Here is a 14,725-nt window from a genome sequence, read left to right on the forward strand (position 1 = left end):
GTTATACTTTTCTTAGTGGCATTGGAGTATTTATAAAAAAGCTGAGGAAGAAAGCTACAGTAACTACTGCTCGACCAGCCATGAAACTGGACAAGGTAGGAGTTCGAAGTGTTTACCAGTCATATATAATTAAGTGCTCCTTCTGTACTTCAGTCCCAGAAACAAAAGAAATGAATTTCTGAATTATTGTTCTTATGGCCATTCTCCATAAGAAGGGAAAATTGGCCTCAATATTTTATCTTCATGGTGGACACAGACTGAATACAATTTATTAACCATGTTACAAACGCTTTCCCTTATTATGGAGACTTACATTCCATATCTTAGCAGTGTAAAGGATGTATCTAACAAATGTAACCCGATCTAGACTTTGGCGCTTTTTGTTTATTAAAGTTTTGGGGAATTTCGTAATCCAAGATGGCCACCATTTGGCAATTATAACCTAATAACTGCGTCATACGATGTCACCGTTTCGCGTGGTGGATCTCAAAGGAAACATCTTTGGACGTACTATTCTGCCCCGGTCTCAGAAGACATAGGGTTAACTTATAAATCCCCGAGTTCATCACAAGCCTCCGTGTTGCTCAGTATTTAGGGCGCTTTTCATTTGTCAGTTCAATAATTTCGCAAACGGAATGCACCAATTTGAACGACAGTGTATATGGTACTTTTTGAATTGCTTCAAAATGTCACTTGCTACTCTCACAATTTGCGTTTTTAAAGACTGAATTCGAAGAATCAGTCCTTCAAACTGGTACTGTCCATTTACGAATCGATCAGTCTGATTCGGCAGTTCTGACAAATGGAAGGCACCCTAAGAGAATCCTAGTGGTTTTTCATGAAGTAATCTGTTTAACCCCAGTCAAGAAATCACTTTTGGCAAAGGAATACAGCTAATTCACGTATGGTACCAATGCAATACAGTTTTCACGGTACAAGGCTTTTAACATCTATCACCTTTTTCTGTCATTTTGTTCCTTTCCTTAGCAATCTCCCATTCATTCGTTCATCCGCTGGTTTGAACCATTGGTGATCCGTGCGTTAAAGGAGTACACCTTGTCAAGCAGCAGCATTTTACAGCAGCAGGTGCTCAGTCTGCTGTCTCAGCTGATAAAGCTCAGGGTGAACTACTCACTACTGGATGCAGATCAGGTGAGGTGACAATTCTTAACAAAAAAGAAAACCAATCAATTTAAAGCGAATAAATGACTTTGTTTTAAGTGTCGAAGTATTTAGCATTGTAGTGCTAATTGGGGACACTGTAAATCAGTGAAATAAATATACAAACTGAACATAACATTTGTTCAAAATCCCAACTGGTGGGAGGCAAACCAGTTGGCTATTTACAAAGCGTGGCGTTGGATTTGAAAATGGGAACAGATTGAACAGAATATTTGCAACGTGCAAAACCACAGGAAATGAAAGTCAATTTACAGCCCCATTATTTTGAACCTATTGCTAGAATTTGAAAATGTGGATAGAAACTGTTGAACCCACTGCCTGAATTGAAAATAAGATGTGAAGAAGTTGAATCTATTCTCCTGATGTAGGATAAGAACGAAAATCCAGTGACACTGCAAGAAAGAACACCTTAAAGCGGCACTGTCACAGCGATTTTGCTGTATGTTGGTCAAAAGGGCTGAAGTATTTGACGAAAATCCTTTTTGCTAACACGAAATTGCTCTGTTGGAACGTCGGGAAGAAAATATTAAGGGATTTCTCCAAGGAAGAACTAACTGTAATTAGTTTTTAGCGACTTCTCTAAAATACACAGGAAGAACTTGAAAAATTTGGCCATTTTTTTTTCAAGTTGTAATCCATTTCCATCCTTGCCATCCGCAGCCAGGGATAACTAATACTAATTTCTGTGCACCAGTAGGGTTATTGAAAACAAAACTGAGCCATTATTTTAACGATCTGTCAATTAAGGTACGGTTTTTGGCCATTCAAAACAACGCTAAAATAGGTGACACTGCCCCTTTAAAGTCTGAGAATTTTTCAGACATTTGGAAGTTTGCAAGTCTTCGTGCAAACTTTTCCTAAATTTACGAATTACATCTTCGTTATTTTATAAGATAAGGCTCTTGAATTTAGTGGTTTTAATATTTTTTTAGTCATTCTTTCCACCAGTGCCCAAAGATTTTCGTTACCTGGCTTACACCAAAGTTGAAAATATGACTTGGACGAAGCTGTTGATTCTATTTTATTTAAAGTTTAAAATATGGACAGAAACAGTTAAACCTTTTGCTAGAATTACAAAATATGGACAGAAATAGTTGAAGCTATTGGTAGAATTTTGAAATATGGGCGGAAAAAGAAGAACCTGTTGCGAGAATTACCAAATATGAATAGAAACAGGTGATATATGTGTGTTACCATTAATCCATTTTGTTTTACAGTTATTCATCAGCTATGTCCAGAAGCAGTTTGAATACATTGATGCTGGCCAGATAAAGTAAGCAGGCTTAAATTCTCTTCTAGTTTCAGTTTCAATGATCACATTTTTTGTTTACGTCAATAAGACAATGACTGAGCCACGGTATCGCTGTAGGAGAAATGGCAATATCTCATTGACCAGAGTGAGAACTTACAAAGATCATGGACGTAAATTTCAGTTTTCTCAGATGTAGAAAACGTAACTGTGGTTATCGTACTGGATCTGTAAGTGTCTTCTTTCTTAATAGTTGTGGTTTCTCTATCAATGACACAAACATACTCGGAAAAAAAAATCCCAGATCTCCCAACAGGAGTTGAACCTAAGACCTTCCGATTTCGGATGCTCTGCCACTGAGCTCAAGTTTAAAAAGTGTTTAGACACCTGATCTCTTACTTAACAAAAGAATATCTGCATTTAAATTATACAGGAGACTCGTGGCAGCTAGGCCATTAAGCTAGGTTCATGTGACAAACGTCCTACATACTGCTAGGATTTGAGTTTGTCAATGAGTGGTATATGTGAAAGAAATATGATGTTATGTTTTAGTATTGGCTCTAAAGCATATTTTAAAATAAATAGATTTGTCTAATTTCTATGCCGTGTAGCTAAATTATAGTTCGCCCTTTTCAAAGATGATTTCTCAATGATTTGATTGTTGAAATAACAAATGTCTTTTATTTGATTTATTTTCAAACAGATCTTGTGACACGTTCCTTCCACACGTCTTTCAGTTTCTTGTCCTTCTGTCATACGAATGTTTTCAGCCCAAGTTTAACGAGCCAAAAGCCATTGTGGGAATGCCAAGGATTATCCAGCTTTGTGACGGTATCATGGCAGGAGGGCAGCCAGCTCAAACCCATGGTAAACATGTAGTTACAAACGTTAGGCGTTAATGTTGATGCCTCAGATGTTTAATCAGCCTAACTACTCTTACAAACACATGGAAGTCTCTGGCATCTCTCTTCATCATGGTAACACGGAAACCCGCAAAACTTTAGAACTAAAATTCATTTTCCAAATCGGCACTCCGCTGCTCACTATATAAACACATTCAAGCAACCCACAATTTCTTGATTCGTTCTGTCGAAAGGTTAACACTCGAAACGTCATGACTCGAATCTCTTTACAGTGGCCAATTTACCTTTAGTTACCTTTAGCTATTAACTCTGTTGATAAACCAAACATGCATTTGTTGAGATACCTGTATAAGTAAATGCCAGTTTCATTTGCAAGAGTTCTGAGTTTAAAACTGAAATCAGGAAATACGATTTAGTAATGACGTGCTCTGATTAGGTTATAGCGGTGTTTGTTTAGCTCCATAGAAACACCAAACCTTGGGTTGCAATCAACACTTGCCTTTCGTACACCTCACTATTGCAGACGCTCCCTTATTGTTGGTAGGCGTTGAAGTACCAGCCATCGAGAATTACTTAATGTAATCAGAATTTCTACCTCGGACACCAAGGCCAAGACCCTCTCTATCACCAAATGTTAATATACTCACCTTGCAACCCTTGCAACCACTGCAACCAACAGCTATTTACTACTAAATAGTCGCACGTTTAAATGGCATCTCTTTCAACCACTGCAACCAACGCCATTTCTACAACAAATTCTCCACATACATACTTTCCAACCGCTGCAACCAAGACCCTTTCTATCACCGAATGTTAACATACTTGTCTTGCAACCCTTGCAACCTCCGCAACCAACACCCGTTGTGTAACTAATTTCGCTCATACATAGTTTGCAACCAATAACCTCTGTAGAACTAATTTCCTACATACATACTTTGCAACCACTGCAATCAGACCCTTTCTATCACCAAACGTTAACATACTTATCTTGTAACCCTTGCAACCTTACCTCGGAACCCTTGCAACCTCGCAACCAACATCTATTTATTACTAAATTGTCAGATATTTCATTGGCAACTTTTGCAACCACTGCAACCAAGAACCTCTGTAGAACTAATTTCCTACACACATACTTTGCAACCACTGCAATCAAGACCCTTTCTATCGCCAAATGTTAACATACTTATCTTGCAAGCCTTGCAACCTTCTTTCTATCACCAAACGTCAAGAAGCTTACCTTGCAATTATTGCAACCACCGCCACCAAGATCTGTATATTACTGAATAGTCACATATTTAGTTCGCAACTTTCGCAACCACTGCAAACAACACCCTTTGTATAACTAATTTCCCTCATACATACTTTGCAACCACTAAAACCAAGACCCTTTCTATCACCAAAAGTTAACATACGTATCTTGGAAGCCTTGCAACCTTACCTTGGAAGCCTTGTAACCTCGCAACCAACATCTGTTTATTACTAAATAATCACATATTTCATTGGCAACTTTTGCAACCACTGCAACCAAGAACCTTTGTACAACTAATTTCCCACATGCATACTTTGCAACCACTGCAATCAAGACCTTTTCTATCATCAAAAGTTATCATACTTATCTTGGAACCCTTGCAACCGCGCACCAAACATCTGTTTATTACTAAATAGTCGCATATTTCATTGGCAGCTTTTGCAAGCACTGCAACCAACAACCTTTGTACAACTAATTTCCCACATACATACTTTTCAACCGGTGCAATCAAGACCCTTTCTATCACCAAAAGTTAACATACTTATCTTGCAACCCAGCTTGGAACCCTTTCAACCTCCTTAACCAGCTTCTGTGTATTAGTAAATAGGCACATATTTAATTGGCATCGTTTGCAACCACTGCAACCAACACCTCTCGTACAACTATTTTCCCACGTATACATACCTTGCAACCACGGCAACTAATACCCTTTGTACCACATACATACTTTGCAACCCCTGGAAGCTAGAACGTTTCGATCACCAAATGTAGATACTGGAAAAAAGGAGGAAGGAGACCGTCAAATATTTCAATGATTTGTACGAGAAAGACAACATCTTATCAATTAAAAACACTGTTATTTACACTTAGTTTTTCGATATAAACGTTGTTAAGGAGTTGTATTGTTACTTCGGAACTGTTTTAGCAAATAATAGAGTTTTGTTAAATAAAGCAGGAGAATTTCGCATCAATTGTGAGAATTTCAGTCCACTTCTTTATCTCAGAATTTTTCCCGAACCCTTTTCCTTTTCAATTTTTTTGGGCAGCCTCCCCTCAAAAGTCTTTTATTTTTTGTTTCCCTACCCCTTCCCCCCCCCCCCCCGCCAAATCCCAGTAGCCCCCCATCCCATATAAAATGAACGGTCCCTAACATGATTTCGTCCACAGACCCAAACGTTACGATGTTTCCCGTCAGGGTCACGCCTTGAGAAATATCATGCAGTTGTAACTTTTAAGAACACGGACAAAATCTCTGGGCAAACTGTTGAAATGTGAGCTTTGGAGATTACTTTCACTTTGTCCTGTTTTCTTTGCGTTTTTGCGAAAGCAAATTTGGTTTTTTGTTCAACCTTTAACTTGGGCATGTTCGAGAGGGAAAGAGTTTAAATCACACATTAGGTTTGAAATCTTTCCTTGTCTTACTATTGCTCTTTTAAGCATTTGCGCAGTTTTGGCAGACAATGATGGATTCCCTCAGGGCAGTGTTACATTAGGCAAGTTGTCTTTCAACTTGTTTCGCATTTTCGTTGCGTTGTTGCAACAAAAGTTGCACGAAACGTTCAGGGTAGTGTAACATACCCTGAAATAAACCTGTCTCGTAATGTTTTTGTTGCAATCACCGTTGCGTGAAGTAGAACCGACTTCTACTTCGCGGACCTGTTACGACAACAACAAAAATTGCATTTCAGAGCAAGTTACAGAAGGCAACGATTTGTGCAACTTGTGACGCAACAAAATTGCGAGCCAAGTTGCAAGAAAAATTGCGTAGTGTAACAGCGCCTTTACAATGTTGTGCCGTGTATACTCTTCCCGTACCCTTTGTTGCATCATTCAGTTAGCTAATCTAAATTTGCATTTCTTTTTGTCTTTAGCCATTCCTGCTTTACAGCCAATAATTCATGACTTATTTGTTCTTCGCGCTGCTGGGAAGAGTGACGGTGGGGAAGATTTGGAGACGCAAAGAGAGGTCGTGGTGTCTATGCTGCTTCGTCTTGTTCATTATCCTGAGGTATGAAAGTCAATCAGTCAGCCAGTCAGTCACGAATGTTGGGTTTATCAACAGAGTTAATAACTGAATGTGAATTGGTTTCGAACGTTAACCCTTTAATCAGATTCGCTCTGACGATGGGCTAACGTTCGAAACGTCAGCACTCGAATCTCTTAAGGCTGACCAATTTACCTTCAGTTATCAACTCTGTTGATGTACCAAACATTTCAGAGTTTCTACTCCACACGGATGCAGCACCGCAGTTTCCTTAGAAATCAACACCTTGTCAGTCAATCAGTCGGTTAGTCGGTCGGTTCGTCGGTCAGTCGGTCAGTCGGTCAGTCGGTCAGTCAGTCAGTCAGTCAGTCTCTCGTCTCTGCACACAAATGATCGGTCATGCAGTGAGCCATTCAAGCAGCCAGTTTCGTAAGCTCGTAACCAGACCTGTTAACAAGGTGTTTATTTTTTCTTGTGCTAGGTGCTGGGGATGTTAGTTACTGTTCTCAACTGCTACCAGCGAGATGAAGTCAAGTGGAAGAACCTCTCAGGACAGATCATAGGGCTAGTGCTGCCTCTTCTGGCCAATCAAAAGGTGATGTCTGCTAATATTAAAGAAGTGGTTAACAAATTTTATCACATCTAACTTGAGAAATTTAACGATGAAGTGTGGTTAGTATGATTTTAGAACGGTTTTCAATTGACTGTGGGAAAACCAAAACCAAAGTTATTACTCTGGCCAATCACAACAGAGGCAAACAACGCAATCAACCAATCAGAATTGGAAGGAAATACATTTAACCAGCGTAAAGCGCGAGAAAACGCGTTGCCAGCAAGGCACGATTGGTTTAGGTTTTGCTTCTGATTGGTTAAGAAAGTAGCGCGAGTTTTCAGTGCAACCAATCACAGTGGCTTACTGGCTAGTGAAGCAAACGCGAAATTAGTCTTTAAACAAAGTGCCGTGTGATGTGATTTTGCAGGTACATGTGGAATCAGAGTATGGGGTTGAGATGTTACAGACTCTCCTGGCTGCTGTTGCCCCGGGCTCACTGTGGCCAGTGGATGTACTTTTGAGGGTGTTATTTTCCAGTGTGGATCAGGTGAGTGTCACAAAATAATTAGGTTACCCCGGCTCTTCCCCAGTAATATTTTCAAGGAGGTCATTTAGGGTGGGCTTTAAATTGTTGCTGGTTCTTGTCCTAGCTCCCAGAGGATTATCTCCCGGTGCTCCGGCTTTCCCCTCTCCTCAAAAATCAACATTTCCTAACTCCAATTCGATCTGGAATTTAGTGCGTAGATGAAAATTTCTTGTGTAATTCTAGCTACCCTATCTGGGTCCAGTTGTTCAAAGGCCGATTACGCTAATCCTGGGTTCACGTGAACTTTGATTCGAGGAAATTTTCCTAATCCATAAGGATTCGTCCAAAAGATTTTTGTCCTTAAGTCTTGCCTTAGAGTTTTCGTTACCATGAGCTTAAAATGAGCCTTTAAAATCGTTTTTAATGAGCGAGATGAAAACCTCGGTTTACTTTTGATCGTGGATTAGCGTTAATCGACTTTCGAACAACCCGGCCCTGAAGTCTATTTAGTTATTTGATTTGATTGACATATCGCTACCTGGCAGCGTTTGTTCAATCGAGTGTATTTTGTGTAATGAAGTTTAACAACATATTTGTGCTACCTTCTAGACGCAGTCGGATGTATTTACCCGCTGGTTGGCCACAACACTTGTTGTGCTGCAGATTCTCATGACGCATGTGTCAGAGGACATTCTTCTCTCCAGAATCGACCAATCGGGATTCAGACCCAGATGCGCCAATAAGCCTGGCACTCCTTTGTTACCCATAGAGGTACGTTTATCCCTTGGTTGGAGCGGTTGCATGACAACTGTTAGCATCAGATGCAAAACTAGGGGTGCTTACCATTTACCCAAACCACCCGGGTGGAAATTTTCAGCATAAATACGAAATGATTTAGCTTTTCTTAACAGAAGATCGATAACATGCAAAATGTATGAATATCAGCTGTAAATCCCAAAAGGAGTAATAAAAATGCATCACTTTGACCAGAAGCCCATAATTTCAGAAGCACTCCAAATGGAATGATGCCTACCATTCGATTTTCCAACTGGAATTTCCGGGTTTTCCATGTAAATGGTAAGCACCCTAGACTTCTGGCTGGACGCAAAGTTTTGACAAGTTTCTGCTTGATGACTTCCGATCCAGCGAAATAGTCACAATATACCGAAAGGCTTGAAGGGAGAGTCATGAGTTTTGGACAAAGAAATGGAGCTTAATAACTGTTTCTCGCGGTTATTTTTATTAATTTTTTTACTGGCTCTTTCAATCCATCGCAAAACCGAGTGTCGAAATATGTCAAAACGTTTGAACTGATCGAAAAAAGTATACCTCGAGTCCATACTATCCACATCTATGTCTTGTGTGGTGTTTTCTTTACACATAATCTAATAGCACATAGGATTTCCTTATCAACTTCCACTGGTGCGTAGCACGTGCCTCCGTAGGTTTTAATGCGGAAACGTTAAATCAAGTGCAAAAAATCGAGAGGAATGGTCCCGATTCGAACGTTTAGGGCCACTGATATGATAGTATGTTTTTGTGTGTGCTTATATCTGCAGGTGTTTGTGAAATTTTTGTTTCATCTGGTTGAGGTGACTGCCTGCCACATAAACGTGACGGCATTATGTGCTGAAGAGAGGTCACCGAGTCAAGACATCTTTGTCTTCAAACTATTTGGTTGTACGTTGTCATGCCTTACACATCTGCTAAAATCAGGTCAGTTAATCACTTTGAATTCATTCATTGTTTTGAGGGCATTCGACCCCTCCTTGGCGTCCACACTGGATTCGTCACTTTTCAATGGTTGCTTACTTTAGTTTTTGTATGGAAGACACCGCAGAGAATTTATTTCGAGTCATGATGCCGATTTTTCTATTAAATCTTTCAAATATGAAATATATTTAAAGAAGACCTTTATATCTTGATCAAAAGTAAAAAGTTGTTCTAAGCCCGATTAAACTAATCGTGGATTAACGGGAACTTTGATTCGAGTTTAATAACTAATCAATAAAGATTCTCCCAAAAAGTTTTGGCCCTCAGTTTTGACTTAGACTTTTCTTTACCTTTATCTTGAAGTTAGGCTTTGAAATCACTTTTAAAGTGGGAGAAGAAAACCTGTCGTAGATTAGCGTTAATCGGCTTTTGAACAACCCGCCCCTGATCACTAGTCTGGATGCGCTACCACTGAGCTACAGAAGACTCGTGGAAGCCCAGGCCATTAAACTAGGTTCATTTGACAAACATCCTAAGAGCAAGCCTTTCTAAAGACTGAATTCACCCACAATTGTTATTAATATTTTACTTTGTGTTATCTTTGTAGCAAACTTCAAAAAAGTGTCACAGTTGGCAAGTTCTTCTCCCATCATCTCCCAATCACTGGAACTCACCAATGAGTGTGTGTCTCACCTGGTGGACACCCACCCAGTGCTTGTACTGCAGTGGTGTCAGGTGCTACGACACATCAAGTACATGGACGCACATTTCTGGTGTGGCTTTATTGATACCGGATCACGTTTGAGCACAGGTGAAAAAATACGGGTAGTCTAGAAAGGTACCCAAAGGGCAAGCGTTTACAAAGGTTACTCGAATTTTACTAGTATAATTTCTCCACTTCGATGAAACTAAAAAATTACCTGTCTTGGATTTGAAAAGCACTTGAATGGTCTCAGTTTGCGATCTCATCTTTTTCATCATAATTAACGGTACCACAGGAAAATGCTGCTGAATAGCTTTCATTTCAATGGCTACATTTTAGATTTTCGTTCATAGTTTCGAACAAAAGAACCACTTGAAGACTGTTAAAATATATATCTTAGATCGCTAAAATATAATCTCTATACATGCCTTATGCAAAAATGGCGGCCTTTTTAATATTCTTTTGCCTGCTTTCAAATTAGCCCTATTAGCCTCGTTCAAGGTCAAGTATCCTTTGATTTTTGAACTCAAGAACGACGTTAGTAAGGCTAATTTGAATGCAAACAAAACAGTATTAAAATGTCAGCCATTTTTGCATAGGGTCTTTATGATTCATTGACTGTGTTCTTTGTAGCATCTGGTGGTGATATTGAACGCGAAGGTCCAACGTTAAACAAAGAGGTGACTCGATTTGGAGTCCTCCTGATGTACTGTGATCTTCTTATTACCCAACACATGGTAGGCCTGTCACTTGTTACAACAGTACTATTTTGCGAATGAATGTCCTCACGAACCACGAAATCAATCCTAGAAATGTCAGTGATTGGAGTTTATTGAAACCGTTGTTAAATGATATGGACAAATGTTGCGTTGACTACATACTTATGCTAAATGTGCCGGATTTGTTTAGTGGTATACTCCCAAAGGAGGTTGGGCGTTGATTGTGTAGTTTAGTCATTTCATACGCGGTTTAGCTCTCAGAAAAAGCGGTCGGCGTTCGAAATCTTGAAGGGAACATTTTTCCTTTATTTCTTCTATCAATTTTTGTTTGGCTGACCGACATTTATTGACGTGTTATTTGGGAATCACCTTTTCACGTAAAGATCTTCTCTCGTCTCAGTTATATAGTTACAAAAACTGAGATTTAAAACTCAGATTTCTCTGCTAACTGCAACATAAATACGATCTAAACAAATTGACGCTATTCAGATGTGACGCAACATATTCAAGTTCACCTTAGAGAAGCTTCTTTCAAGTTTTTAAGACCAACTGGTATCTAACAGGTATGAAAAACATAGCTGATGAAGAGGAGTTACTTTAAGCATTGAAAGAAAGTAATAATTTTTTTTAAAAAGCCATTTTACAGTTGTGTGCTCTGTGACCTGGCCTTGGATTGGAAGCGATGCTGGGGTGACCTTGTTTTGATACAGACCTCACTGCTTTTCTTGCTGTTCTTGTGCTAAGTAGTTTGCATTTACATAATTATGAAAAGCAGTCAGGTTTATATCAGTACAAGGTCACCCCAGCCTCGCTTCCAATCCAAGGCCAGGTCAATAAGCACAGAACTGTAAAATGGCCTATTCTTAGACGTGGAGACAAAGTACGGAACAAACAAACAAAAAAAAAAAAACTGTCATCAAGTTAATGTGACTGCACAGCTTTGTAGCTCAGAACGTCACAGCTTGATTGTCTTTGATACACCAGGACCAAGGAATGTTGGACCTCTCTCAAGCGGGAACCCTACTGAGGATGTCCTTAGAGGACCTAGTACAAATGAACCGGGAGCCTCCTGTACAAGGATTTCTCAGGTAAAAAGCAGGCTCCGGTTGTTCAAAGAATAGATTACTTTATGCAGCGGATTCTCGCTATTCGGCAGATAAATGAGTTTTCATCAAAAACGCCAGCCGTTAGGGCAATAGTTTTGGACTCTGCTGTCGTGTTGGCTCTTTATTGGACAAGAAAACTTTGTTTCATATTGCCTCTGTTTTTTAATGCGCATCAGCACACCGCTAGGGTAACTTAACTTGAGGGCCATCTTCAAAGCTAATCTTCAAAGGTGATTTTTCATGCAGTTTTGGTGAGGATTTTTTTATTTTGGCGATTTTTAGCACGACATCAACCGTAATAAATCGTTGATAATAAACGTTTCCTCTTAATGTGTTGTTTTACAAACTTCTTGCAGCATTTTGTACAGCACTCCAGAAGGAAGCAAGCTTCTGCTTGACTCTTTTGGTTCCTGCAGATCTCTTCCCGAAGCCATGACACGGGTAAATGTGCTTTGCAAGTACAAACTGTAAGAGTCAATTCCATTTCGGGAAGGTTTTCAGTTGACCGTCGAAAATATTTGTGTTGGTTGGTTTTGCTCCACTTAAAATTTTCTTGCACTAACCGTTACAAAAAGGAAAACAAACAAACAAACAAATAGGCAAACAAGAAAGCAAAACTTAAACCAATCGTCACTTGCTCTGTGCACACATTTCCCGCGCTAGGTGCCGGTTTCATTTAAGTTTTTTCAAGCCCTGATTTGTTGATTGTGCTTTCTTAGTTTTTGTGATTGGCCAGTTTGACCACCTCAGTGGTCGCTCTGGCCAATCGCAATGTCCAATCGCACTGGCCAATGACAATGGCCAATCAATCAAGTGTCATTATGCATTATGTATTGCCTGATTTGCTTTACTGTGATCTGCTGCAGGCAAGAAAAACACCCAAGACAGTGGTCTTTCCAATCGAGTTCATGCAGTTGTTTAGTTTCCTAATTGGAACAAAAAGCATATTTTTGGTCACGCACTTGCCACTCCCGGGTAAAACTGAAAAGACGCGATCGTTTAGCTTGTACTCTTTTTGCTTGGAATACCAAAAATATTTGCTCTTAGGCAAACGCTTTCTGAGTTGTCATTAATCAAATGTTTATCTTCTTATATTGCAGCCCAGCTTCTTGAAAGATTTACTGGTTTGTTTGAACGGAGTACACCCGTCCCAAGCCTTGTACCTTGTGAGGATACTGGGAGAAACGTTTTTAGATTCTTGCCATAAATCTGTAGTGCGAATGGCGGAGACGGTCATACGTAAGAAGTTAGAGATGTTCTCGTCTGCACAGAAGAAGGTAATTTTTTCTTATTAGATTATATAATTAATGATTGTGTTGTTTCGGCATTTCTTTGCGATCTACAGCGAGGACCATTTTCATTCCTAATTGTTCTCAAATTCGTTGGCCTGCTTGCAAAAGAAGGGAGAGGAGATCGTAGGAAATTTCTCACATTGTGCTCTGCTCCTGAATTTCCTTTCTCACTAATAGTTTATAATTCAAAGAATAATGAAATCGCGCGCCATTTGGGTTTTGACATGAAATTGCTCTTCACTCTTGGTCTTGAATCTTTAATCTCTACAACATTAGTTTTGTCTATGAACATAAAAATACCTAAACTCCAAGGGGTCGGTGGATTATGACACAGAAACAATGAATTTTCTCTAATTTTGAAAGCAAAGAGGAAATCACTCACTATAGCGGGTTTTGAGATCAAATTACTCTATGCTTAAAAAATTTTGAATCCTTGATGCCTACAAAATGAGTTTTGGTTGCGAACAAAAACGTATCTTAACTCCATCATTTGATTATGGCACATTGTTCTTGTATTTCTGAAGATACACATGCAAAGGCTTGTTGTTCTAACAGGAATCTTCCCAAGACGTGCTCGAGGATGACTTGAAATCTGTCTGTCAGCTGATTGCTTCAAAGAAAACAGGGGAGAGGTAATTTCTTGAGCTGCTTTGCTTCTTGTTATACAGTGGAACTCCGCCTTACCATTCCCCCGTTGACACTTCAAGCCCCAGTATCAAAATGCATATTCTCTCCACTGTCCTCCAAGCATTTTATGGAACTTGTTGGGAGAATTCGTTAAAACATCAAGACGTTTTTTTCTCTGGTACTCTTTTCCTTTATTCTCAGCTGAAGAGCGCGTCTCCTTCCTATTTGTGATAATGAAAACGACACCATCAGTTTGTCAACACAGCTATCTAATGCCGTTATTACCACAAGGGTTTCATTCTCGGTCGGTGGTCGTATTAGCAGAAATTTGCACTATAGTTTTTTCTTTCTTTAAAATTCCTTCCTAATTCTTTACATACGACTACACCCCTAACAAAGAATTCTCCCAAGTTGTGGTTTGCACGACGCAAGGTCGAGTAAAATTTAAGGAGCATTTAGCTGAAGCTATGATCTGCTACTTCACTCTACTTAAAACTTACAAATAAACCTGATATTATTTTCTTTGTTTCAGAAATTCTTCCCTGCTGTTGTTGGTGAATAAAATTCTGTCCAGTTCATCCTTGCAAAGAGAGACGCCTCACAGTGAAGATCTGGCGTCATCCATGAACAACTACACTGTAGATAGGGTGAGCCTTCTCTTGAGCGAGTTACTGTTGAACTGTTTCAGGAATAGACGTTGGCGATGCTCATATGGGACGAATTATACATGGCGTATAATAATGATATGCACGAAGCCTCGCTTTCATCATGAGGTTTAAAGCAACTCGAAAATGGCGTGTTCTGTTTATTCTGCTGCTAACAACGAAACAACAGCTACAACACTTCTAGTGACATTTTAATCTAGTTCAAACATATATATGGTTCTTTTTTGGGGGGGAGGGGGGGGGGGGACAGGAGGAAAGGGCCTGAAATGATGCACCCTTAATTGGCGCAGTAAA

At 39.5% G+C, this 14,725-nt stretch overlaps 1 protein-coding gene across 2 annotated transcripts in view; it reads left to right on the forward strand.

Annotated features, from left to right (window-relative positions):
* Positions 1-14,725, forward strand: part of LOC146457237 (huntingtin-like) — a 62,705-nt gene that overhangs the window by 28,871 nt on the left and 19,109 nt on the right. For both annotated transcript variants that reach the window (XM_085092287.1, XM_085092288.1), the window contains exons 27-42: positions 17-95; positions 988-1,152; positions 2,400-2,455; positions 3,135-3,298; positions 6,415-6,551; positions 7,009-7,122; positions 7,508-7,627; positions 8,216-8,377; positions 9,166-9,322; positions 9,927-10,130; positions 10,656-10,759; positions 11,726-11,829; positions 12,204-12,288; positions 12,948-13,124; positions 13,695-13,771; positions 14,299-14,413. In XM_085092287.1, the coding sequence (XP_084948413.1) occupies positions 17-95; positions 988-1,152; positions 2,400-2,455; positions 3,135-3,298; positions 6,415-6,551; positions 7,009-7,122; positions 7,508-7,627; positions 8,216-8,377; positions 9,166-9,322; positions 9,927-10,130; positions 10,656-10,759; positions 11,726-11,829; positions 12,204-12,288; positions 12,948-13,124; positions 13,695-13,771; positions 14,299-14,413 (2,020 nt within the window). The remainder of the gene's footprint in view (positions 1-16; positions 96-987; positions 1,153-2,399; positions 2,456-3,134; positions 3,299-6,414; positions 6,552-7,008; positions 7,123-7,507; positions 7,628-8,215; positions 8,378-9,165; positions 9,323-9,926; positions 10,131-10,655; positions 10,760-11,725; positions 11,830-12,203; positions 12,289-12,947; positions 13,125-13,694; positions 13,772-14,298; positions 14,414-14,725) is intronic.

Source organism: Pavona decussata, unplaced genomic scaffold, assembly GCF_977016875.1.
Source record: "Pavona decussata unplaced genomic scaffold, jaPavDecu1.1 SCAFFOLD_245, whole genome shotgun sequence".
NCBI lineage: Eukaryota > Metazoa > Cnidaria > Anthozoa > Scleractinia > Agariciidae > Pavona > Pavona decussata.